This window comes from Hemiscyllium ocellatum, chromosome 45 (genome assembly GCF_020745735.1).
Source record: "Hemiscyllium ocellatum isolate sHemOce1 chromosome 45, sHemOce1.pat.X.cur, whole genome shotgun sequence".
NCBI classification, from domain to species: Eukaryota; Metazoa; Chordata; class Chondrichthyes; order Orectolobiformes; family Hemiscylliidae; genus Hemiscyllium; species Hemiscyllium ocellatum.
The window spans coordinates 31,473,324-31,499,438 of record NC_083445.1 but is presented as its reverse complement, the minus strand read 5'-3'; the positions used below and the strand labels follow the sequence as shown (position 1 = coordinate 31,499,438).

Below are 26,115 nucleotides of genomic sequence, written 5' to 3'. Positions count from 1 at the left end.
CCTACACCCTAAACCCCAACCTGAGCTACACACCTACACCCTAAACATCAACCTGAGCTACACACCTACACCCTAAACCCCAACCTGAGCTACAAACCTACACCCTAAACCCCAACCTGAGCTACACACCTACCCACTAAACCTCAACCTGAGCTACAAACCTACACCCTAAACCCCAACCTGAGCTACACACCTACACCCTAAACCCCAACCTGAGCTACACACCCACACCCTAAACCCCAACCTGAGCTACAAACCTACACCCTAAACCCCAACCTGAGCTACACACCTACCCACTAAACCTCAACCTGAGCTACACACCTACACCCTAAACCACAACCTGAGCTACACACCCACACCCTAAACCTCAACCTGAGCTACACACCTACACCCTAAACCCCAACCTGAGCTACAAACCTACACCCTAAACCCCAACCTGAGCTACACACCTACACCCTAAACCACAACCTGAGCTACACACCCACACCCTAAACCTCAACCTGAGCTACACACCTACACCCTAAACCCCAACCTGAGCTACACACCCACACCCTAAACCCCAACCTGAGCTACAAACCCACACCCTAAACCACAACCTGAGCTACACACCCACACCCTAAACCTCAACCTGAGCTACACACCTACACCCTAAACCCCAACCTGAGCTACAAACCCACACCCTAAACCCCAACCTGAGCTACACACCTACACCCTAAACCTCAACCTGAGCTACACACCTACACCCTAAACCCCAACCTGAGCTACACACCCACACCCTAAACCCCAACCTGAGCTACACACCCACACCCTAAACCCCAACCTGAGCTACACACCTACACCCTAAACCCCAACCTGAGCTACACACCTACAGCCTAAACCCCAACCTGAGCTACAAACCCACACCCTAAACCCCAACCTGAGCTACACACCTACTCCCTAAACCCCAACCTGAGCTACAAACCTACTCCCTAAACCTCAACCTGAGCTACAAACCTACACCCTAAACCCCAACCTGAGCTACAAACCTACACCCTAAACCCCAACCTGAGCTACACACCCACACCCTAAACCACAACCTGAGCTACACACCCACACCCTAAACCTCAACCTGAGCTACAAACCTACACCCTAAACCCCAACCTGAGCTACAAACCTACACCCTAAACCCCAACCTGAGCTACACACCCAAACCCTAAACCCCAACCTGAGCTACAAACCTACACCCTAAACCCCAACCTGAGCTACACACCTACACCCTAAACCCCAACCTGAGCTACACACCCACACCCTAAACCCCAACCTGAGCTACAAACCTACACCCTAAACCCCAACCTGAGCTACACACCCACACCCTAAACCCCAACCTGAGCTACACACCCACACCCTAAACCTCAACCTGAGCTACAAACCTACACCCTAAACCCCAACCTGAGCTACACACCTACACCCTAAACCCCAACCTGAGCTACACACCCACACCCTAAACCCCAACCTGAGCTACACACCTACACCCTAAACCCCAACCTGAGCTGCACACCTACACCCTAAACCCCAACCTGAGCTACACACCCACACCCTAAACCCCAACCTGAGCTACAAACCTACACCCTAAACCCCAACCTGAGCTACACACCCACACCCTAAACCTCAACCTGAGCTACAAACCTACACCCTAAACCCCAACCTGAGCTACACACCTACACCCTAAACCCCAACCTGAGCTACAAACCTACACCCTAAACCCCAACCTGAGCTACACACCTACACCCTAAACCCCAACCTGAGCTACACACCTACACCGTAAACCCCAACCTGAGCTACACACCCACACCCTAAACCCCAACCTGAGCTACACACCCACACCCTAAACCTCAACCTGAGCTACAAACCTACACCCTAAACCCCAACCTGAGCTACAAACCTACCCCCTAAAACCCAACCTGAGCTACAAACCTACACCCTAAACCCCAACCTGAGCTACACACCCACACCCTAAACCACAACCTGAGCTACACACCCACACCCTAAACCTCAACCTGAGCTACAAACCTACACCCTAAACCCCAACCTGAGCTACAAACCTACACCCTAAACCCCAACCTGAGCTACACACCCAAACCCTAAACCCCAACCTGAGCTACAAACCTACACCCTAAACCCCAACCTGAGCTACACACCTACACCCTAAACCCCAACCTGAGCTACACACCCACACCCTAAACCCCAACCTGAGCTACAAACCTACACCCTAAACCCCAACCTGAGCTACACACCCACACCCTAAACCCCAACCTGAGCTACACACCCACACCCTAAACCTCAACCTGAGCTACAAACCTACACCCTAAACCCCAACCTGAGCTACACACCTACACCCTAAACCCCAACCTGAGCTACTCACCCACACCCTAAACCCCAACCTGAGCTACACACCTACACCCTAAACCCCAACCTGAGCTGCACACCTACACCCTAAACCCCAACCTGAGCTACACACCCACACCCTAAACCCCAACCTGAGCTACAAACCTACACCCTAAACCCCAACCTGAGCTACACACCCACACCCTAAACCTCAACCTGAGCTACAAACCTACACCCTAAACCCCAACCTGAGCTACACACCTACACCCTAAACCCCAACCTGAGCTACAAACCTACACCCTAAACCCCAACCTGAGCTACACACCTACACCCTAAACCCCAACCTGAGCTACACACCTACACCGTAAACCCCAACCTGAGCTACACACCCACACCCTAAACCCCAACCTGAGCTACACACCCACACCCTAAACCCCAACCTGAGCTACACACCTACACCCTAAACCCCAACCTGAGCTGCACACCTACACCCTAAACCCCAACCTGAGCTACACACCCACACCCTAAACCCCAACCTGAGCTACACACCCACACCCTAAACCCCAACCTGATCTACACACCTACACCCTAAACCCCAACCTGAGCTACAAACCTACACCCTAAACCCCAACCTGAGCTACACACCTACACCCTAAACCCCAACCTGAGCTACACACCTACACCGTAAACCCCAACCTGAGCTACACACCCACACCCTAAACCCCAACCTGAGCTACACACCCACACCCTAAACCCCAACCTGAGCTACACACCTACACCCTAAACCCCAACCTGAGCTACACACCCACACCCTAAACCCCAACCTGAGCTACACACCCACACCCTAAACCCCAACCTGAGCTACACACCCACACCCTAAACCCCAACCTGAGCTACAAACCTACACCCTAAACCCCAACCTGAGCTACCCTAAACATTAGCTCATAATTTTCCCACATTGCAGTCCATCTGTCGTTTCATTGCTCACTCTCCCAGCCCATCCAAGACCTTCTGCAATCTCCCAGTTTCTTATTCAACATTACCTGTCCCTCCACCTAGCTTGTGTCATCTGTGAAATTAGCAACAATGCTCCCAATTCCTTCATTCATCCAGAACATTAATGTACCTGACTGTGTGGAGGTTGCACGTTCTCCCCGTGTCTGCGTGGGATTCCTCCGGGTGCTCCTGTTCCCTCCCATAGTCCAATGGTGTGCAGGTTAGGGGGAACTGGCCATGGGAAATTGTCCCATAGTGTTCCGGGATGTGCAGGGTAGGGTGGATTGGCCATGGGTATAGGTAGGATAACAGGGGAGGGGAATGGGTCTGGGAGGATCCCGTTCAGGTTCATAGGGACCACATCTGCAGCACGTGTTGGTTGTTGGATGAGCTCAGGCTCAGAGCCAAAGAGCTAGATTCTGAGCTTTGAATGCTGCGATGTGTCAGTGAGCTGGACTAAAGGGCTCCTGCCCGAAACGTCGATTCTCCTGCTCCTCGGATGCTGCCTGACCTGCTGTGCTTTTCCAGCACCACACTCTCCACTCTGACCTCCAGCACCTGCTGTCCTCACGGTCTCCTGGTGACCTGGGAGTGCCTGGGCCTTGTATTGCCACTTTATTTAGTTCTGAATCTGATTTGTAAACGTTCCTACTGGTGTTTTAGTTTGTAACCTGTAAATATTTCCCCCATTTACCTTCAATCTGAAAGTGCCCGACGTTAGACAGTCAGCAGCCATTGAACCAGCGTCTCTGTCACGGGACCGTTTTACGCTGGGGTCCTCTTCATCACATCAATAATACCATCCAAACCATGAGCCGATGGTAGCTGCGGTATAGTGAGCTGGGAATGACTCTCACCGCTAATTCAAAACAGTACAGCACACAAACAGAACTTGGAAGAATGTTGTGAAACTTGAAAGGATTCAGAAAAGATTTACAAGGATGTTGCCAGGGTTGGAGGGTCTGAGCTACAGGGAGAGGCTGAACAGGCTGGGGCTGTTTTCCCTGGAGCGTCGGAGGCTGAGGGGTGACCTTATAGAGATTTATATAATCATGAGGGGCATGGATAGGGTAAATAGGCAAAGTCTTTTCCCTGGGGTGGGGGAATCCAGAACTAGAGGGCATAGGTTTAGGGTGAGAGGGGAAAGATATAAAAGAGACTTAAGGGGCAACGATTTCATGCAGAGGTGGTTCGTGTATGGAATGAGCTGCCAGAGGAAGTGGTGGAGGCTGGTACAATTTAAGAGGCATTTGGATGGGTATATGAATAGGAAGGGTTTGGAGGGATGTGGGCCGGGTGCTGGCAGGTGGGACTAGATTGGGTTGGGATATCTGGTCGGCATGGACGGGTTGGACCGAAGGGTCTGTTTCCGTGCTGTACATCTGTGACTCTATGACTGTGTCAAATGTGATGCTGTTTGAAAGTAATCCCATCTGCTTCACATGGTCCATATCCCCCTATACTCTGCCTGTCCATTGTCTGTCTAACTACCTCAGAGCTGAAAATGTGTTGCTGGAAAAGCGCAGCAGGTCAGGCAGCATCCAAGGAGCAGGAGAATCTACGTTTCAGGTCTGATCCCTTTGGAGGAAGACAGCTTCTTCAAGGACGACATCCTTGCAAGAGGATTCGCAGTTGGTTAAAATCTTCTCAGAGAAAGACCCAGCATCTGCAGTCCTCACATTCTCCAAACTACTACTTCAACATGATTGTTATATCTGCGTCTACTCCCTTCACTGGGAGAGTAATCCAGGTACCTGCTAACCTCTGTTTACAAAACCTACCTCTCTCATCTCACTGTAAACCTTTCCCTCCTAATATTTACAATTTTGACCCTGGGAAAGAGACTGTGACTGTCTATCCCATCCATGCCCATCATAGCTTTATATCCATCTGTCAGGTTGCTCCTCAGTGTCCTATTTAAGTTTGTCTAACCTGGCCTTATAGCTGACATCCTCTTGTCCAGGTATTATCCCAGTAATGCACTTACACACCCTCTCCAAAGCGCCCACATCCTGCCTATAGTGTGGTGACCAGAACTGCGCATAATACTCCAAATATGGACTGACTAAAGTTTTGTTTAGTTGCAGCAGGACCTGCCAAGGTTCACACTCAGTGCCCTGACTGTTGGAGGCAAACACGCTGTAGGCCATCTTATCCACTGTGCTGTCATTTTCATGGAGCTATGGTCATGGATCCCAAGATCCCTCTGGACATCAGTGCTCCAAACAGCCCTACCTCAATCCTGATGAAACGCCGACTCTCCTGCTCCTTGGATGCTGCCTGACCTGCTGTGCTCTTCTAGCACCACTAATCCAGAATAAATATCCAACCTGCCAAGTCAGCATGGATTCCATGGAGTTAGATTTTCGGGCCCAGCCTACCATCAGCTGCCTGGCCTCAGTAAAGTCCAAATCCACAACGTCCCCGCTCTCTATCCCCAAAATTATCTTGGTCACTTCCTCTGAAAAACCTCAGTCCAGTTTGAGAGACAAGTCCTCCCTGAATGAAGTCATGCTGACTCTCCCTGATCAGCACATCCTTCTCCAAATGTGAGTAAATCCTCTCCCTCACAATCTTCGGCAATAACTTCCCTCCCACTGATATAAGGCTCAGCAGCCTTTAATATCCTGGATTGGCCCTGTTTCCCTTCTTAAACGGTTCTCGGTCTCCAGGAACCTCACCTGGGGAGAGAGAGAATACAAACACTTTGTACAAGACCCAGCAGTTTCCTTCCTGCCGCCTTCAAACTATTGGGAGGAATCCATCAGGTCCTGGGATTTATCTACCGTCAGGTTTATCAACATACAACACACGGGGACACAGGGACACACAGAGTCACGGACAGAGAGTCACAGAGTCACAGAGACAGAGACACAGAGTCAGAGACAAAGAGATACACAGACACAGAGTCAGAGACACAGAGACACAGTCACAGAGTCACACAGAGTCAGAGACACACAGACACATAGAGTCACACAGAGTCAGAGACACAGACACAGAGTCACAGAGACACACACAGACAGTCACACAGACACACAGTCACACAGTCAGAGACACAGAGAGACACACACACACAGACAAACAGACACACGCAGAGTCAGAGACACACACACAGACACATACACACACAGACACACACACACAGACACAGTCAGAGACACACAGAGTCAGAGACACACAGACACACAGAGTCAGAGACAAAGAGACACACAGACACACAGTCACAGACACACATAGACACAGACACACATAGACACAGAGTCAAACAGACACAGAGTCACAGAGACACACAGTCACAGCCACACAGAGACACACACAAACAGTCACACAGACACACACTCACACAGTGACAGAGAGACAGACAGACACACACAATCACAGCCACACGGACACACACGGACACACAGAGACACAGAGACACAGAGACAGACCCTCTGGTTCTAACTTGTCCATGCCAACTCGGTTTCCTGAACTGAACTTGCCCGCGATTGGTCCATATTATTCCAAACGTTTCCTATCCATGTACCCATCCAAATGTCAGTTTTGTGTTGTAATTGTCCCTGCTTGGATCAGATGGACAGTCAAAGTCTTTTTGGAGAAAATGAGGTCTGCAGATGCTGGAGATCAGAGCTGAAAATGTGTTGCTGGAAAAGCACAGCAGGTCAGGCAGCATCCAAGGAACAGGAGATTCGACGTTTTGGGCATAAGCCCTTCATCAGGAATGTGGAGAGGGTGCCAGGCAGGCTAAGATAAAAGGTAGGGAGGAGGGACTTGGGGGAGGGGCGATGGAGGTGGGATAGGTGGAAGGAGGTCAAGGTGAGGGTGATAGGCCGGAGTGGGGTGGGGGCGGAGAGGTCAGGAAGAAGATTGCAGGTTAGGAGGGCGGTGCTGAGTTCAAGGGAATCGACTGAGACAAGGTGGGGGGGAGGGGAAATGAGGAAGCTGGAGAAATCTGAGTTCATTCCTTGTGGTTGGAGGGTTTCATCTCTATCTCGGCGACCGACTCAACACAGACATCTACTATAAACCGACTGACTCCCACAGCTACCTGGACTACACCTCCTCCCACCCTGCCCCCTGTAAAAACGCCATCCCATATTCCCAATTCCTTCGTCTCCACCGCATCTGCTCCCAGGAGGACCAGTTCCAACACCGCACAGCCCAGATGGCCTCCTTCTTCAAGGACCGCAGATTCCCCCCAGACGTGATCGACGATGCCCTCCACCGCATCTCCTCCACTTCCCGCTCCTCCGCCCTTGAGCTCCGCTCCTCCAACCGCCACCAAGACAGAACCCCACTGGTTCTCACCTACCACCCCACCAAACTCCGCATACAACGTATCATCCGCCGCCATTTCCGCCACCTCCAAACGGACCCCACCACCAAGGATATATTTTCCTCCCCTCCCCTGTCAGCGTTCCGAAAAGACCACTCCCTTCGTGACTCCCTCGTCAGGTCCACACCCCCCACCAACCCAACCTCCACCCCCGGCACCTTCCCCTGCATTCCTTTCCTATCGTGATGTTAAACCTTGTGGAATCCGGACCAGTGTACCGAAAATGCTCCCCCTCTGAAACTTGGCTGACTGAGCCACCGTCATTCCCCATCCAAACCCGAATATAGCTCCTTCTGGAGTTGGATGGATTATTTCCGTAATGTTTTAATAATCCCTCCTGAACGCACCTCTCAAATCCGGGTACTCCTGGCACTCCGGGAGTCCCAGTAACTGTTGGGGGAGGTGAAATCACCCTCGGCAACCACCCTGTTGTTTCAATATCGTTCCATGATCTGCTCACGGGTCTGTTCCTAGGGATCATATCTCCACTGGGAATTCCCACAGGCGATTGGGCGGGATTATCCTATCCGAGTGATCGCATCTTTCAAAGGACAAAACTAAAAAGAATAAAGAAAATTACAGCACAGGAACAGGCCCTTCGGCCCTCCAAGCCTGTGCTGACCCAGATCCTCTATCTAAATCTGTCACCTATTTTCTAAGGATCTGTATCTCTCTGCTCCCTGCTCATTCGGATATCTGTCTAGATACATCTGAAATAACACTATTGTGCCCAGCTCTACCACCTCGCTGGCAACGTGCTCCAGGCACCCATCACCCTCTGTGTAAAGACCTTTCCATGCATATTCCCCTTAAACCTTCCCCTCTCACCTTAACCACGTGACCCCTTCCCCCTAGTAACTGAGTCCCTCACTCTGGGGGAAAATACTTCTCACTATTGACCCTGTCTCCACCCGTTATGATTTTGTCAGCCTCAATCCAGTCCCCTCTCAGCTTCGTGTCGTTTTAGTGAAAATAATCCTAATCTGCTCAACCTCTCCTCATAGCGAGGCACCCTCCGAACCAGGCAACTTCCTGGGGCACCTCCTCCGCACCCATATGCCCTCCCGAGTTGAGCCCTCCAAAATGTCTGTAATCAGGGATGTAACTCCTGCACCCCTTCCCCATCCCCCTCCGTCTCGCCTGAGACATCGGAATCCTGGAAAATGAAGCTGTCGGTCCTGCTGTTCCCTCAACCGAGTCTCTGTAATGGCGACCACACGCAGTCCCACGTGCTAACCTGGACCCTAAACCCATCTGCCCTCACTCCTTATACTCCGAGCAGTAAAATAAATTCCACAACTAAAGAATTTCAAACTTTTCAGATGGACGAAGAAAATAAAGATTGACCAGTTCAATTCCTGCACTGCCTCCAAATTTCCCGAACTGGATATTCACTGGAGCCAAGTTGGACTTTGACGCGATCTTTTCTTCTGAATGTGGCAACGTTTATTTTGCAAAACGTTCAGCTCCATTCACGGACCCTCAGATCCTGAAACAGTCCGTCTCCAAACGTAACAAGATCTGGATAATATCCAGGCTTGGGCTGACGAGGGGTGAGTAACATTCGCCAGGTTATGGCTATCTCCAGTACGAGACAATCTAACCACAGCCCCTTGGCATTCAGTGGTACTGCCATCACTGGCTCACCCACTTTCAACCCCTATCTTGGGGGTTATCATTGACCAGAAACTCAACAGGACTCACCACACGCTGGAGACATGACCAGGAGAGGGGCGAGGAACACTGCGTTGTGTAAGCCAACTCCTGACTCCCACATCCTCCGAGACACAGGGCAGGAGTGGGATGGAGTCCTCCCCACGCCCCTAGATGGGTGCAGCTCCAACACCACTCAAGTAGCTCCATTGGTACCACACTCACAAACACCCCCACCCTCCCCCCCCCCCACCCACGCTCAGGAGCAGCAGTGTGCAGCATTGACAAGAAATTCACCCCACATCCTCAGACAGCACCTTCCAGACCCACACCCACTTCCATCGAGAAGGACAAGGGCAGCAGGTATTTGGGAATACCACCCCCTGCAAGTTCCCCACTGAGCCCCTCCCCATCTCTGGGTCAGAATCCTGGAATTCCCTTCCCCCAGGACATTGTGGGTCTACCCTACAGCGTCGGGGCTGCAGTGATTCAGGAAGGCAGCTCAACCCCACCCCCCACCTTCTCAAGGGGCAACTAGGGACAGGGTAATAAATACTGGGCCCAGCCAGTGACCCCCACCTTCTCAAGGGGCAACTAGGGACAGGGTAATAAATACTGGGCCCAGCCAGCGACCCCCACCTTCTCAAGGGGCAACTAGGGACAGGGTAATAAATACTGGGCCCAGTCAGTGACCCCCACCTTCTCAAGGGGCAACTAGGGACAGGGTAATAAATACTGGGCCCAGTCAGTGACCCCCACCTTCTCAAGGGGCAACTGGGGACAGGGTAATAAATACTGGGCCCAGCCAGTGACCCCCACGTCCCACCAATAACTTTTTTAAGAAACACTCCCTCCACACTGAGCTAGACCCCCACAATTTACCCTCCTGTCCTTCCACACAGAGTCTCTCTTTACTGCCCACCCACACCCCTCCCCGCTCCCCCATTATCTCTGCACCTAACCTCTGTAGCAATTGTCCCCAACTCTCTTCAGTTCCCAGACGGCCATGACCCCCTGAGATCGTGAAGGGTGCGCTGTCCCCCGGATATTTAAATTCCCATTCTGGTTTCCAAATCCCACCGTTCCCTGAGTACCACTGACCCCCTGCTCCCACCTCCACACCCCGGGCCCAACAACACGCTGCCATGGCAACTGCTCCTGCAGCTTCGGTTCAACAGCCGGAATGTTCCGGAATCCCCGTTCCACCCTGCTCCGCCTCGCTCCTTCACGACCCCCGATGGAATACTCCTTGAGGGCTGACCTCTGACCAGGCTCCAGGGCACCAGGCCACATTATCCCCCCAGTGTAACCCCATTTCATCGGACACTCAACCATGACCATTCCGTGAATCAGCTGACCGGGACGTTTTGTCACATTCAAGGGGATATGGAAATGCAGGTTGTTGTTGTCAGTGACAGGATCACCTTTCACAACACGCCAACCACTGGAAGCTGTCCCAGAGCTGCGGAATAGCACAGACTCTGCTGGAGACAAGGGAGTGAAGGCCTGTGTCTCTGCTGGTAATGACAGCGTGGGGGCCTGTGTCTCTGCTGGTAATGACAGTGTGGGGCCTGTGTCTCTGCTGGTAATGACAGTGTGGGGCCTGTATCTCTGCTGGTAATGACAGTGTGGGAGCCTGTGTCTCTGCTGGTAATGACAGTGTGGGGTCTGTGTCTCTGCTGGTAATGACAGTGTGGGGGGGGCGTGTGTCTCTGCTGGTAATGACAGTGTGGGAGCCTGTGTCTCTGCTGGTAATGACAGTGTGGGGTCTGTGTCTCTGCTGGTAATGACAGTGTGGGGGCGTGTGTCTCTGCTGGTAATGACAGTGTGGGAGCCTGTGTCTCTGCTGGTAATGACAGTGTGGGGCCTGTGTCCCTGCTGGTAATGACAGTGTGGGGGCTGTGTCTCTGCTGGTAATAACAGTGTAGGGGTCTGTGTCTCTGCTGGTAATGACAGTGTGCGAGCCTGTGTCTCTGCTGGTAATGACAGTGTGGGGTCTGTGTCTCTGCTGGTAATGACAGTGTGGGGGGGGCGTGTGTCTCTGCTGGTAATGACCGTGTGGGGGCTGTGTCTCTGCTGGTAATAACAGTGTAGGGGTCTGTGTCTCAGCTGGTAATGACAGTGTGGGAGCCTGTGTCTCTGCTGGTAATGACAGTGTGGGGGCGTGTGTCTCTGCTGGTAATGGCAGTGTGGGGGCTGTGTCTCTGCTGGTAATGACAGTGTGGGGGGCCTGTGTCTCTGCTGGTAATGATAGTGTGGGGCCTGTGTCTCTGCTGGTAATGACAGTGTGGGGTCTGTGTCTCTGCTGGTAATGACGGTGTGGGGGGCCTGTGTCTCTGCTGGTAATGACAGTGTGGGGCCTGTGTCTCTGCTGGTAATGACAGTGTGGGGTCTGTGTCTCTGCTGGTAATGACAGTGTGGGGGCTGTGACTCTGCTGGTAATAACAGTGTAGGGGTCTGTGTCTCTGCTGGTAATGACAGTGTGGGGGCGTGTGTCTCTGCTGGTAATGACAGTGTGGGGGCCTGTGTCTCTGCTGGTAATGGCAGTGTGGGGACGTGTGTCTCTGCTGGTAATGACAGTGTGGGGCCTGTGTCTCTGCTGGTAATGACAGTGTGGGGGCATGTGTCTCTGCTGGTAATGACAGTGTGGGGCCTGTGTCTCTGCTGGTAGTGACAGTGTGTGGGGGCGTGTGTCTCTGCTGGTAATGACAGTGTGGGAGCGTGTGTCTCTGCTGGTAATGACAGTGTGGGGTCTGTGTCTCTGCTGGTAATAACAGTGTGGGGGCGTGTGTCTCTGCTGGTAATGACAGTGTGGGGTCTGTGTCTCAGCTGGTAATGACAGTGTGGGGCCTGTGTCTCTGCTGGTAATGACAGTGTGGGGGTCTGTGTCTCTGCTGGTAATGACAGTGTGGGGCCTGTGTCTCTGCTGGTAATGACAGTGTGTGGGGGCCTGTGTCTCTGCTGGTAATGACAGTGTGGGGGCGTCTGTCTCTGCTGGTAATGACAGTGTGGGGTCTGTGTCTCAGCTGGTAATGACGTGTGGGGGTGTGTCTCTCTGCTGGTAATGACAGTGTGGGGGCCTGTGTCTCTGCTGGTAATGACAGTGTGTGGGGGCCTGTGTCTCTGCTGGTAATGACAGTGTGTGGGGGCCTGTGTCTCTGCTGGTAATGACAGTGTGGGGCCTGTGTCTCTGCTGGTAATGACAGTGTGGGGTCTGTGTCTCTGCTGGTAATGACAGTATGGGGGCTGTGTCTCTGCTGGTAATGACAGTGTGGGGACTGTGTCTCTGCTGGTAAAGACAGTGTGGGGGCCTGTGTCTCTGCTGGTAATGACAGTGTGGGGGCGTGTGTCTCTGCTGGTAATGACAGTGTGGGGCCTGTGTCTCTGCTGGTAATGACAGTGTGGGGGCTGTGTCTCTGCTGGTAATGACAGTGTGGGGTCTGTGTCTCAGCTGGTAATGACAGTGTGGGGGCGTGTGTCTCTGCTGGTAATGACAGTGTGGAGTCTGTGTCTCTGCTGGTAATGACAGTGTGGGGCGTGTGTCTCTGCTGGTAATAACAGTGTGGGGCCTGTGTCTCTGCTGGTAATGACAGTGTGGGGGTCTGTGTCTCTGCTGGTAATGACAGTGTGGGGGTCTGTGTCTCTGCTGGTAATGACAGTGTGGGGGCTGTGTCTCTGCTGGTAATGACAGTGTGTGGGGGCCTGTGTCTCTGCTGGTAATGACAGTGTGGGAGCCTGTGTCTCAGCTGGTAATGACAGTGTGGGAAGGGCGTGTGTCTCTGCTGGTAATGACAGCGTGGGGGCCTGTGTCTCTGCTGGTAATGACAGTGTGGGGGCGTGTTTCTCTGCTGGTAATGACAGTGTGGGGGCTGTGTCTCTGCTGGTAATGACAGTGTGGGGGTCTGTGTCTCTGCTGGTAATGACAGTGTGGGGCCTGAGTCTCTGCTGGTAATGACAGTGTGGGGGTCTGTGTCTCTGCTGGTAATGACAGTGTGGGGGCTGTGTCTCTGCTGGTAATGACAGTGTGGGGGCCTGTGTCTCTGCTGGTAATGACAGTGTGGGGGGGGCGTGTGTCTCTGCTGGTAATGACAGCGTGGGGGCCTGTGTCTCTGCTGGTAATGACAGTGTGGGGGCGTGTTTCTCTGCTGGTAATGACAGTGTGGGGGTCTGTGTCTCTGCTGGTAATGACAGTGTGGGGGCTGTGTCTCTGCTGGTAATGACAGTGTGTGGGGGCCTGTGTCTCTGCTGGTAATGACAGTGTGGGAGCCTGTGTCTCAGCTGGTAATGACAGTGTGGGAAGGGCGTGTGTCTCTGCTGGTAATGACAGCGTGGGGGCCTGTGTCTCTGCTGGTAATGACAGTGTGGGGGCGTGTTTCTCTGCTGGTAATGACAGTGTGGGGGCTGTGTCTCTGCTGGTAATGACAGTGTGGGGGTCTGTGTCTCTGCTGGTAATGACAGTGTGGGGGCCTGTGTCTCTGCTGGTAATGACAGTGTGGGGGGGGCGTGTGTCTCTGCTGGTAATGACAGCGTGGGGGCCTGTGTCTCTGCTGGTAATGACAGTGTGGGGGCGTGTTTCTCTGCTGGTAATGACAGTGTGGGGGCTGTGTCTCTGCTGGTAATGACAGTGTGGGGGTCTGTGTCTCTGCTGGTAATGACAGTGTGGGGCCTGAGTCTCTGCTGGTAATGATAGTGTGGGGTGCTGTGTCTCTGCTGGTAAAGACAGTGTGGGGCCTGTGTCTCTGCTGGTAATAACAATGTAGGGGTCTGTGTCTCTGCTGGTAATGACAGTGTGGGGCCTGTGTCTCTGCTGGTAATGACAGTGTGGGAGCGTGTGTCTCTGCTGGTAATGACAGTGTGGGAGCCTGTCTCTCTGCTGGTAGTGACAGTGTGGGGTCTGTGTCTCTGCTGGTAATGACAGTGTGGGGGCTGTGTCTCTGCTGGTAGTGACAGTGTGGGGGCTGTGTCTCTGCTGGTAATGACAGTGTGGGGGCCTGTGTCTCTGCTGGTAATGACAGTGTGGGAGCCTGTGTCTCTGCTGGTAATGACAGTGTGGGGGGGCGTGTGTCTCTGCTGGTAATGACAGTGTGGGGGCCTGTGTCTCTCCTGGTAATGACAGTGTGGGGGCTGTGTCTTTGCTGGTAGTGACAGTGTGGGGGCTGTGTCTCTGCTGGTAATGACAGTGTGGGAGCCTGTGTCTCTGCTGGTAATGACAGTGTGGGGCCTGTGTCTCTGCTGGTAATGACAGTGTGGGGGGGGCGTGTGTCTCTGCTGGTAATGACAGTGTGGGGGCCTGTGTCTCTGCTGGTAATGACAGTGTGGGAGCCTGTGTCTCTGCTGGTAATGACAGTGTGGGGGCGTGTGTCTCTGTTGGTAATGACAGTGTGGGGGCATGTTTCTCTGCTGGTAATGACAGTGTGGGGGCTGTGTCTCTGCTGGTAATGACAGTGTGGGGGTCTGTGTCTCTGCTGGTAATGACAGTGTGGGGCGTGTGTCTCTGCTGGTAATAACAGTGTGGGGCCTGAGTCTCTGCTGGTAATGATAGTGTGGGGTGCTGTGTCTCTGCTGGTAGTGACAGTGTGGGGCCTGTGTCTCTGCTGGTAATGACAGTGTGGGGCCTGTGTCTCTGCTGGTAATGACAGTGTGGGAGCGTGTGTCTCTGCTGGTAATGACAGTGTGGGAGCCTGTGTCTCTGCTGGTAATGACAGTGTGGGGCCTGTGTCTCTGCTGGTAATGACAGTGTGGGGGGGGGGGCGTGTATCTCTGCTGGTAATGACAGCGTGGGGGCCTGTGTCTCTGCTGGTAATGACAGTGTGGGAGCCTGTGTCTCTGCTGGTAATGACAGTGTGGGGGCGTGTGTCTCTGCTGGTAATGACAGTGTGGGGGCATGTTTCTCTGCTGGTAATGACAGTGTGGGGGCTGTGTCTCTGCTGGTAATGACAGTGTGGGGGTCTGTGTCTCTGCTGGTAATGACAGTGTGGGGCCTGAGTCTCTGCTGGTAATGATAGTGTGGGGTGCTGTGTCTCTGCTGGTAAAGACAGTGTGGGGTCTGTGTCTCTGCTGGTAATAACAATGTAGGGGTCTGTGTCTCTGCTGGTAATGACAGTGTGGGGCCTGTGTCTCTGCTGGTAATGACAGTGTGGGAGCGTGTGTCTCTGCTGGTAATGACAGTGTGGGAGCCTGTCTCTCTGCTGGTAGTGACAGTGTGGGGTCTGTGTCTCTGCTGGTAATGACAGTGTGGGGGCCTGTGTCTCTGCTGGTAATGACAGTGTGGGAGCCTGTGTCTCTGCTGGTAATGACAGTGTGGGGCCTGTGTCTCTGCTGGTAATGACAGTGTGGGGGGGTGGGCGTGTGTCTCTGCTGGTAATGACAGCGTGGGGCCTGTGTCTCTGCTGGTAATGACAGTGTGGGGGGGGCCTGTGTCTCTGCTGGTAATGACAGTGTGGGGGCCTGTGTCTCTGCTGGTAGTGACAGTGTGGGGCTGTGTCTCTGCTGGTAATAACAGTGTGGGGGCCTGTGTCTCTGCTGGTAGTGACAGTGTGGGGTCTGTGTCTCTGCTGGTTAATGTAGATCTTTCCCTGTGCCTGTCCCCAGCAGAGACCCTCCTCTCTCACACACACACCAGCAGAGCACCACACCTACTGGGATTGTCTGAAAACTGTTGCTCTCCTCTGAGCACAGTCTTGCCCCACCCCCCTGGGGAATGTGGGGAAATCCCTCTGGAATGTTCCCCTCCCCCCCCCATGGCCACACCCCTTTCCTGCACTGAGCGTGTGCGAGGTTTGGTATAAAGCTGATTGGAGGAGGGTCAGTTCCTGGTGGTACTGTTCCTTCCCCTAGCCCTGGGCTGTGGCCCAGTCCCAGCAGCTCCCTGTGGGGAATGGTCAAGGTGGTGGAGCTCTGGCCCATGGGGCAGGGAGGGTCAGTATCTCTGCTGTGGTCACTGCCTCTGGCCCTTCACCTTTGGCCAGTTGCCCCTGGCCCCTGGCTCTGTTCCCAGGGGACCCTCCCGTGTCACCCACTGAGCCGTGACCCTGGGGGAGGGGGTTTGTGAGGGGCCTTCGATCAGTCACAGGGAGGGCCCGTACCTGCCCTTCCCTCCCAGAGACACCATCGTTGGGCACGTGATGGAGCTCCCTTCCTGAACCCAGCAGCTCCTGGAGCGGGGGTGGTGGGGGGGGGAGAGAGAGGGACAGAGGGAGGGAGGGAGGGAGGGGGCTGACCCTCCTCCCCAACAAGGCCCCCTGTGGTTACACATTCCCGGCAGAACAGGGATTTTCCGGGACACCATTCCCAAACATCCATCTGTAGACTGTAACCTCAAACCTGCATTTCACACTCCCCCCTCCCCCCTCCCCCCAATAACACCCCATTACCCCCAATAATGGCCCCTCCCCCAATAATGCCCCATTACCCCCAATAACACCCCATTCCCCCAATAAAGCCCCCCTCTCCCCAATAATGCCCCCTTCCACCCAATAACACCCCTCCCCCCCAATAATGGCCCCTCCCCAATAATGCCCCCTTTCCCTCAGTAACATTCCCCCACACCCCCCTGCCCCCCTATACCTTCCCCACTCTGCCCCCTGTCCCCCGATAATGTCCCCACTGTCTCTCCAAACGCTGTGCCCTTAGGGTGGGGGGTGGGGGGCGGTGGTGCTGCTGGCTTCAGTCCCCACGTGATGATGACCTCCCTCCCTCCCTCCCTCCCTCAGCCCCGTGTGGGGGTCCCTGCCCCCTCCCCCCTCAGTGTGAGGAAGCTGGAATCGGCCGTCACGTTCTGTGATCACACAGCTGTGTGATAGGTTGGTGGGGCAGTGGGTAGTGTCGCTGCCTCTGGACCTGGAGTTCCTTGCTGTGGTCCCCAGCCAGGCCTGGATGATCAGTGAGAAGCAGGGGGCTTTCCTGGTCAGCGATCTGAAACCAGAGCCTCTCGTTCGGTAGGGACAGGCTGCACTGTGCAGTGTTCAGGCAGTAATGGATGGTCCGGGATGGGGTACAGTTGGTCCGTGGTTAATCACCAGTTATATCATATCGCTGTGATTTTCTTACTTCAGCTGGACGGGGGACTGAGTGTCTCCAACAGGAGTACTAAACACTGTCCTCATCACCTGATTTAAGGCACTACATAAATGCATTAGACACCGTTCCGAGACGGTTCACTCTCTGAACTGAGTTGAGTTGAGTTTACCGAGACAAGCTTTGTCTTGCGAGCAGGTACAGAGTTACGGAAATAACAGATAAACAGCAGCAAAAACCAAAACCCAGGGACAGGTGAGTGTTAAGAGTTTGTGAGGCCATTCAGTATCTAACAACAACAGTGGGGTAGAAACTGTTATGAAACCGGCTGGTGTGTGTGTTCAGGCTGCTGTACCGTCTCCCCGATGGTAGAGGGTGTAGAGAAACATTGCCAGGGTGGGGTGGATCTTTGAGAATGCTGGTGGCCTTTCCCTGACAGTGGGCCTGGGAGATGGAGTCTATCGATGGGAGGGTGGCCTTAGTGATTGTCCATGCAGAGTTCCCCACTCTCTGTAACTGTCTCCGAACCTGAACGGTACAGTTCCCATCCCAGGCAGTGATACACCCAGACAGAATCCTCTCGATGGGGCACCTGTAACAATTGGCGAGGGGGTTCACTGTCATGCCCCAGATTCCCTCAGCTGCCTGAGGAGGAAGAGACATTGTTGGGCCTTTGTAACCAGTGCGTCCACATGGAGACTCCAAGAAAGCTTGTTGTGGATGACCACTCCCAGGAGCTTGACCCTCTCCACCCATCCCCCCTCTGTGCTGTTAATGTGTGGGAGGGGGCATGAGTAACATCCCCCTGAAAGTCAATAATGAGTTCCTTGGTGTTGCCCACATTGAGAGCTCGGTTGGTCTCAATGCACCATTTCTCTAGGTCTTCCACCTCCCGTCTGTAGCCTGTTTCGTTACCATCTGAGATTCGACCGACTATGGTGGTATCATCAGCGACATTGTAAATGGCATGAGTCTGGTATTTGGCGATGCAGCCATGGGTATACAGTGAGTACAGTAGGGGGCTGAGTACACACCCCTGGGGGGGGGCTCCAGTGTTGTGTGTTAGTCAGGATGAAATATTGTCCCCAATCTTCACTGATTGTGGACGGTGAGTCAGGAAACTGAGGGTCCAGTTGCAGAGAGTGGGCAGATTGTGTTCTGAGGAATGTTTGTGAGGAGTGGATTTGTTTGTGAGGATTTTACAGGATCACTTCCCTGGAATGGATCCAATCCCTGAGGGATGTGGACAGGGTGGATGTGGAAAGGATACTTCCTCTTCTGGGAGAATCTGAAATTGGGAATCGTTTTTGAGACCGTGATTGAATCTCATGTGAAACAGACTGTTTCTACTTTTGCATCTTTGGAACTCTCTCTCCCTCTAACCCTGGTGGAAGCAGAGGCTGTGAATGTTTGTGAAGGAGGGGTGACAGACTGCTCGCTACCAAGGGGAAGAAAGGATGGGTCAGATCGCAAAATTGAGCTTAGATTAGATTACTTACAGTGTGGAAACAGGCCCTTCGGCCCAACAAGTCCACACCGACCCGCCGAAGCGCAACCCACCCATACCCCTACATTTACCCCTTACCTAACACTACGGGCAATTTAGCATGGCCAATTCACCTGACCCGCACATCTTTGGACTGTGGGAGGAAACCGGAGCACCCGGAGGAAACCCACGCAGACACGGGGAGAACGTGCAAACTCCACACAGTCAGTCGCCTGAGGCTGGAATTGAACACAGTGCTAACCACTGTGCCACCGTGCTGCCCTGAATCATTAAATTTTGGGACAGTTTGTGGTCTGGGGTTGGAGTACTCTGAGCAGCGAGGGATGTTACTAATTGAAGAGTTTAACATAGGGACTGAAGGAGTTGACGGGGGTTGGGATGGGGACCAGAGAGAGAGCCTTTCTCTGGGAGGTGTGGGAAGATGGGATTAAGGATGATCAGACTCTCACTGAATGGGCTGATTGGCCTACTCCTGATTCGACACCTTGGGGTGAGGCGTTGGGAAAGAATATTCCAGCGTAAAGTTCCTGTCCCTCGGGAAACAGAAATCTGATTTCACTCCCTGATCCAGCACGTCCCCACAAAACTCCATGGTTCCTGGTCAGTTCCAGGAGGTCATCCCGAACGGTCACCCAGTGATCCGGGGGACACTGGCTTGAATCTGCTGCCCGCCCCCCTGATGTAGCCACTGCTGCTTGTTGTAAAAACCCGGAGAGCTCGCTCCCATCTCTCAGGAGGGGAGTGTTCTAGCCTTCGTGGATGTGGTTGACTCTTACCTGCCCTTAAGGGGATAATCACCAGTGAAACCCAATCCCCCAATCCATTTAACAAAATCCCACTCAGATTTGCCAGCCTGGGATACTGAGAGAAATCCCAGAGCTTGGGGAAGGTGAGGAATGCAGACGGTGGAAATCCAGTCAATGAGACATCGTGCTGGGAAAACACAGCATCCGAGGAGCGGGAGAGTGGGTATTTCAGGTCAGGGCCTTTCTCCCGCGCTCAGGGCCACTTTCCTGCTCCATTTTATTGACAGTGAAATCCTGCAGCTGCTCCATGTCTTAGACATGCTGGAAAAGAGGGGAGACAGAGAGAGAGAGAGAGACACAGACAGAGAGAAAGAGAAAGAGACAGACAGACACACAGAGAGAGAGACACAGAGAGAGAGACAGACAGACAGACAGACAGACAGAGAGAAAGAGACAGACAGACACAGAGCGAGAGAGAGAGAGAAAGCGACAGACAGAGTAACAGACAGACACAGACAGAGAGAGAAAGAGACAGACAGAGTGACAGACAGACAGACAGAGAGAAAGAGACAGACAGACACAGCGAGAGAGAGAGAGAAAGCGACAGAGTAACAGACAGACACAGACAGACAGAGAGTGAGAGAGAAAGAGACAGACAGACAGACAGGGAGAGAAAGAGACAGAGAGAGAGAGAGACAGACAGAGAGACAGACAGAAAGAGACACACACACACAGACCGCATTCACAGCTGTGACCTCTCTTTGCAAACTGCGGTTCCATCGTTAAACTCTTTGATTAGGAACCCCCCTCTTGATCCTCTCTGCTCAGAGTAATACAATCCGAGACCACATGAACTGTCCTTTCCACCCTTGGCCCAGGAAGTAACTCTGGTTTCTGTCCTGTTGTGAAGACTGACAGGGTTATCTTGCTGAAGTGTATCCAGGGCCCCTGCCGAACGGACGCTCCCCTCCCTGGCCTGGGGACACAGACTCAGGATAACGGGTGAGCCGGTTAGGACAGAGACTTGGTGGGTGGTGAGGGTATGAAATTCTCTCTGCTGACCACCCTGCAGTCCTGGAGTATTTTCAGGACAGAGGGATAGATGGCATAGCCCTGTGTTCCGAGACGTTACCCCTGTACCTCACTTTGAGAGAGACGTTATCTCCAGGCAAGGCTTTCCTGAGAGCTGGGGAACTAGGGGTCAGTGTCTAAAACTGCAGCAGTGGGCAATTGGGAACGGAGATGGGGATAAATGTCTCCGCCCAGGGAGAAAGTGAAAAATCCCACAACACCAGCTGATGGTCCAACAGGAAGCACTAGCTTTCGGAGCGCTGCTCCTCCATCAAGTAATTGTAGAGCAGGATCACGGGACCCGGAGTTTAAATCACCGTATCATACACTGAAACGATAATATTGAACAAACCGCGCTGTTAAATCTTTCATCTTTACTAAAGGAGCGCAGTTTTGGTTGGTCAATGTGTCACCAAGAGAAAGGGGGAGTAGGGGTGGGTGGTAGGGGTGGGTGGTAGGGGTGGGGAGTAGGGGTGGGTGGTAGAGGTGGGGTTAGGGGTAGGGGTAGGGGTGGGGTGGAGGGGGGGGAGCCTGTAGAATTCTGTCCCAGCCAGTGGTCGGGGCCAAAACATTGCAATGTTTCCAGGCAGAAATTGGTGAGAATTCTCCCGACGAAGGGACTGAGATGGACAGAAGACGCAAAGACAAGGACTCCAGCTGGTTCAGTGAGGGTGGGGGTGGAGGTGGGGGTGGGGGTGGGGGAGATGGAGGGGCGAGGGAGGTGGAGGGGGCGAGGGAGGTGGAGGGGTGTATTCAGCACATTAACTCGGTCACTTGCCTCCTGTAGGTAATCCCCTGGGCTGGGGTCACCGCTCCGAGTGGAGGTTTGACCTGGAACATTCCGGAAGCTCAGCGTTGCAGCAGGTCTGTGCTGGGGCTAACTCCACGTTTCTCCTGGGGTTTGTATTGAGGAACTGAACGGGACTGAAATCAAACCCCGAGAGTCCCGCGGCTGTCCGAACATCACATTTATCAACCAGTCAACCTTGGAGCTTCCAACTAGATCAGGCCGGCCCTGGGGAGGGGGGTGTGGTACAGGAAGGGGGGGGTTAAGGGGTGATGGGGTGGGGTTAGGGGGTGATGGGGTGGGGCGATGGCGGTGGGGTTAGGGGGTGATGGGGTGGGGCGATGGTGGTGGGGTTAGGGAGTGATGGGGTGGGGTTAGGGGGTAGTGGGGTTAGGGGGCGATGGGGTGGGGTTAGGGGATGATGGCGGTGGGGTTAGGGGGCGATGGGGTGGGGTTAGGGGATGATGGCGGTGGGGTTGGGGGCGATGGGGTGGGGTTAGGGGGTGATGGGGTGGGGTTAGGGGGTGATGGGGTGGGGTTAGGGGGTGGTGGGGTTACGGGGCAATGGGGTGGGGTTAGGGGGTGATGGCAGTGGGGTTAGGGGGTGATGGGGTGGGGTTAGGGGGTGATGGGGTGGGGTTAGGGGATGATGCGATGGGGTGGGGCGATGGGGTGGGGTTAGGGGATGATGGCAGTGAGGTTAGGGGGCGATGGGGTGGGGTCAAGGGACGATGGGATGGGGTCAGGGGACGATGGGGTGGGGTCAAGGGACGATGGGGTGGGGTCAGGGGACGATGGGGTGGGGTCAGGGGATGAAGGCGGTGGGGTCAGGGGGCGATGGGGTGGGGTCAGGGGTGATGGGGTGGGGTCAGGGGATGAAGGCGGTGGGGTCAGCGGGCGATGGGGTGGGGTCAGGGGGCGATGGGGTGGGGGTGGTTGCGTTGGTGCAGTGCAGGTTCTGGTGACTGTGTTCCCCCCCCGCCCCCCCGACTGTGTTCCCCCCTGACTGTGTTCCCCCCCCGACTGTGTTCCCCCCCCGACTGTGTTCCCCCCCAACTGTGTTCCCCCCTGACTGTGTTCCCCCCCAGCCTCTCCCCCCTGACTGTGTTCCCCTCCCCTGACTGTGTTCCCCTCCCCCGACTGTGTTCCCCCCTGACTGTGTTCCCCTCCCCTGACTGTGTTCCCCCCTGACTGTGTTCCCCCCCAGCCTCCCCCCCGACTGTGTTCCCCCCCCGACTGTGTTCTCCCCCCCTGACTGTGTTCCCCCCCGACTGTGTTCCCCCCCCGACTGTGTTCCCCCCCTGACTGTGTTCCCCCCCCTGACTGTGTTCCCCCCCCCTGACTGTGTTCCCCCCCTGACTGTGTTCCCCCCCCTGACTGTGTTCCCCCCCCCTGACTGTGTTCACCCCCCGACTGTGTTCCCCCCCCGACTGTGTTTCCCCCCCCCCCGACTGTGTTCCCCCCCTGACTGTGTTCCTGTCGCTCTCTGCAGGGATGATCACCCTGATGGAGCTGGCCACCCTCTCTGACACACAGCCCACCCATCGCCTGCTGAAGCCCTGGTGGGACGTGCTGATGGACTACCTGGTGCTGGTGATGCTGATGGTATCCCTCCTGTCTGCCACCCTGCTCATTTCCCAGGACAAGGTGGTCTGCCTGCCCTGCGACCACGTACGGGCTCTGAACGCCACGCCTCGGAGTTCCTCCGCTGGCGCGGTGCCCCCACCACCCCGTCCTCACCCCCCTGAGGGGCAGGAGACATCCGACTGTGGGAGCAGGCGTCCGTCAGGAGCTGCGGGAGACCAGCTGGGGCCAGCAGGATCCAAATCGCCATCCTCCGCTCGGAGACTGAGGGCCGGAGGTTACAAAACCAACCTGGATTTCCAGCAGTACGTCTACATCAGTCAGGTGTGCTACCAGAAAGCCCTGCCCTGGTACTCCAAGTATTTCCCGTACATCGCCCTGGTGCACACCATCATCCTGTTGGCCGGCGGCAACTTCTGGTTTAAGTTCCCAAAGACCTCCTCCAAAGTCGAGCATTTTGTCGCGATCCTGGGCAAGTGTTTCGAGTCGCCATGGACCACCAAGGCTGTCTCTGAGACCGCCAACGAGGATTCGGAAAACAGCCAGAACCGGACCAAGATGTTCAAGTCGGCCACCCTGGAGCCCAGCGAGATCTCGGAGACCGGCTCCTCGCTGACCTCTCACCCCGAGGTGACCTTTGAGCCGGCGGTCAGTGGCTCACCTTCGATGAACATCTTGGACAAGCAGGACGGAGAGCAAGCCAAGGCTCTCTTCGAGAAGGTGCGCAGGTTTCGGGCTCACACAGAGGACGGGGACCTGATCTACAAGTTCTACGTCGGTCAGACAGTGGTGAAAGCCCTCAAGTTCCTGGTCATCCTGTGCTACACCTTCACCTTTGTCGACTCCATCACCTTTGAGCACGTCTGCAAGCCCAAGATTAAGAACGTCACGGGTTACTCCGTCTTTTTCTGCACCCACAGCATGGCCTACATGCTGAAGAAACTGCTCATCACCTACATCATCCTGATCGCCTTGTACGGCCTGGTCTGCCTCTATACCCTCTTCTGGCTGTTCCGAGGGTCACTGAAGGAGTACTCCTTTGAGAAGGTGCGCGAGGAGAGCAACTTCAGCGACATCCCTGACGTCAAAAACGACTTTGCCTTCCTGCTGCACATGGTGGACCAGTACGACCAGCTCTACTCGAAGCGTTTCGCCATCTTCCTGTCCGAGGGCTGCGAGAGCAAGCTGCTGGAGATGAACCTCAACCACGAGTGGACATACGAGAAGCTGCGGCAGCACGTCTCCAAGAACGCTCAGGGGAAGCTGGAGCTGCAGCTGTTCATGCTGTCCGGCATCCCCAAGGCGGTCTTCGACATGAGCGACCTGGAGGTGCTGAAGCTGGAGTTGATCCCGGATGTCCGGCTGCCGGCCAAGATGTCCCAGATGGTGGGGCTGAGGGAGCTCTACCTCTACCACTGCCCGGCGAAGGTGGACCAAATCGCCTTCAACTTCCTGCGGGAGCACCTCCACATCCTGCACGTCAAGTTCACCGACATCGGGGAGATCCCCCTCTGGGTGTACTCCCTCAAGAACCTGGTGGAGCTGCACCTCTCGGGCAACCTCAACTCGGAGACCAACAAGGCCATTGGCCTGGAGTCCCTCAAGGAGCTGCGGCACCTCAAAGTCCTCATCGTCAAGAGCAACCTCTCCAAGATCCCCTCGAACGTGATGGAGCTGGCCACGCACTTGTCCAGGCTGGTCATCCAGAACGACGGGACGAGACTCCTGGTCCTCAACAACCTGAAGAAGTTGACCAGCCTCTCGGAGTTGGAGCTGCAGAACTGCGAGCTCGGCAGGATCCCGCACGCCATCTTCAGCCTCAGCAACCTCCAGAAGCTGGACCTCAAAGCCAACGGCATCCAGAGCATCGAGGAGATCGTCAGCTTCCAGCACCTCAAGAGGCTCTCCTGCCTCAGACTGTGGCACAACGCCATCTCGTGCATCCCCGCCACCATCGGTCTGATCAGGAACCTCGAGCAGCTGTACCTGTCCAACAACAAGCTGGAGACCCTGCCCGCTGCCCTGTTCACCCTGAGGAAGCTGCGATACCTGGACCTCAGCCACAACCTGCTGACGGCTGTGCCGCCTGACATCCACCTGCTCCAGAACCTGCAACACTTCTCCATCACCAAGAACAAGGTGGAGACCCTGTCCCTCCAACTCTTCAGCTGCCTCAAGCTGAGGTCCTTGCAGCTGGGTCAGAACTGTATCGCCCACATCCCCCCAGAGATCGGACAGTTATCACAGCTCACCTACCTCGAGCTGAAAGGGAACCACCTGGAGAGGATTCCTCCCGAGATCGGCAGCTGCCTGTTGCTCAGAAAGAACAGTCTGATCGTTGAAGACCTTCTGTTCGATCACCTCCCCACTGAGGTCAAAGAGCACTTCACCGAGCAAGACTTTACCTCCATTGTCTGACCTCCGCTGGGAGTCTGGGCCTCCTCTCAGTGGGGCCCAGAGGTCCCTGTGTTGTACCAGGACAGACCTCACAATAAGTCAGGCTTCTCCTCAGGCTGGGTGACAGGACAGCTTCCCATCTCCTGAAGTTCTCTCAGGGTGGGTTCCAACACGTCGGCACTTCCAATGGTCTTCTCGATGTATATATCCGGCCGGTGATTCCAGCCAACACTTACCTCGGAGCGTTAGTTAGAGGCTTCATCGTAGGATAGTCTGAGGTGGGAATTCACGTGTGGATCTGGGAAATCTTACAGACCCTCCAGACCACATCCGGGGGGGGTGGGAGAGAGGGGATTCTGACTCACTGAGACCCCCGAGGGGGGGGGGAATCCTGATCCTTGGGGGGGAGGGGGAATTCTGATCCTGGAGAGGGGGGGGAAGGGAATGTTGATTCTGAGGAAGGGGGGAGAGAGGGAATGCTGATCCTGGGAGGGTGTTGTGGAGGGTGGGGGGAGTGGGGAAGGGGGGGAACTGGGCTGCTGGGGGTAATCCTGACTCTGAGGGGACGGAGTGGATGTTGGGGAGGGGGTTAGAATCCAGATTCTGGGACAGGACGATGGGGATGAATTTGGGGATTCCTGCCAGAGCCGACAGTTTG

At 54.7% G+C, this 26,115-nt stretch overlaps 1 protein-coding gene across 5 annotated transcripts in view; it reads left to right on the top strand.

The window, feature by feature from the left end:
* The window catches only part of LOC132835972 (volume-regulated anion channel subunit LRRC8D-like), a 44,549-nt gene extending 18,724 nt beyond the window's left edge, over positions 1–25,825 (top strand). Inside the window, exons 1-4 of one of the 5 annotated variants that reach the window (XM_060855144.1) lie at positions 4,869–5,110; positions 9,019–9,249; positions 21,477–21,553; positions 22,969–25,825. In XM_060855144.1, coding sequence (XP_060711127.1) covers positions 22,971–25,478 — 2,508 coding nt within the window. In that variant the 5' untranslated portion in view covers positions 4,869–5,110; positions 9,019–9,249; positions 21,477–21,553; positions 22,969–22,970 and the 3' untranslated portion in view covers positions 25,479–25,825. Of the gene's footprint in view, positions 1–4,866; positions 5,111–9,018; positions 9,250–21,476; positions 21,589–22,968 lie in introns of those variants that run through there. The other 4 variants (XM_060855142.1, XM_060855141.1, XM_060855145.1 and 1 more) reach the window with 4 other exon arrangements.
* The last annotated feature ends 290 nt before the right edge of the window (positions 25,826–26,115 follow it).